At 63.6% G+C, this 294-nt stretch overlaps 1 protein-coding gene across 1 annotated transcript in view; it reads right to left on the bottom strand.

Annotated features, from left to right (window-relative positions):
* Nucleotides 1-225: 225 nt before the first annotated feature.
* The window catches only part of LOC104494125 (secreted frizzled-related protein 5-like), a gene marked incomplete at both ends in the record, with an annotated part of 585 nt that continues 516 nt past the window's right edge, over nucleotides 226-294 (bottom strand). The window contains 1 exon segment of the mRNA XM_010136914.1: nucleotides 226-292. Coding sequence (XP_010135216.1) covers nucleotides 226-292 — 67 coding nt within the window.

Raw genomic sequence — 294 nt, 5'->3', positions numbered from 1 at the left:
AAGCAGCTGATGCTGCTGGTCCCGTGCCCACCTGTGCCCTGCTGCAGACAGCGGGTCCTTGCCCAGCACCAGCACCCCGGGCTTTGCTTTGAGGAGCGCAGGGATGGGGGTGGGGTGGGGTTCTGCAGGGGGACCCTGCATGCGAGTCCCTGGATGCATGGGGACATGTTGATGGCAGGTGCCTCCCATGTGACCCCATCCCATCCCGACATCCTTCCTGCTTACCTGGTGGTGGGGTGGCTTTGCTGTTCCCGAACTGGACGGCGATGCACAGCTCGTGGTCAGAGGGAAACT

The sequence above is a fragment of the Buceros rhinoceros genome, unplaced genomic scaffold, assembly GCF_000710305.1.
Source record: "Buceros rhinoceros silvestris isolate BGI_N320 unplaced genomic scaffold, ASM71030v1 scaffold31275, whole genome shotgun sequence".
Taxonomy (NCBI): Eukaryota; Metazoa; Chordata; class Aves; order Bucerotiformes; family Bucerotidae; genus Buceros; species Buceros rhinoceros.
This window is presented reverse-complemented; position numbering and strand designations above follow the sequence as displayed.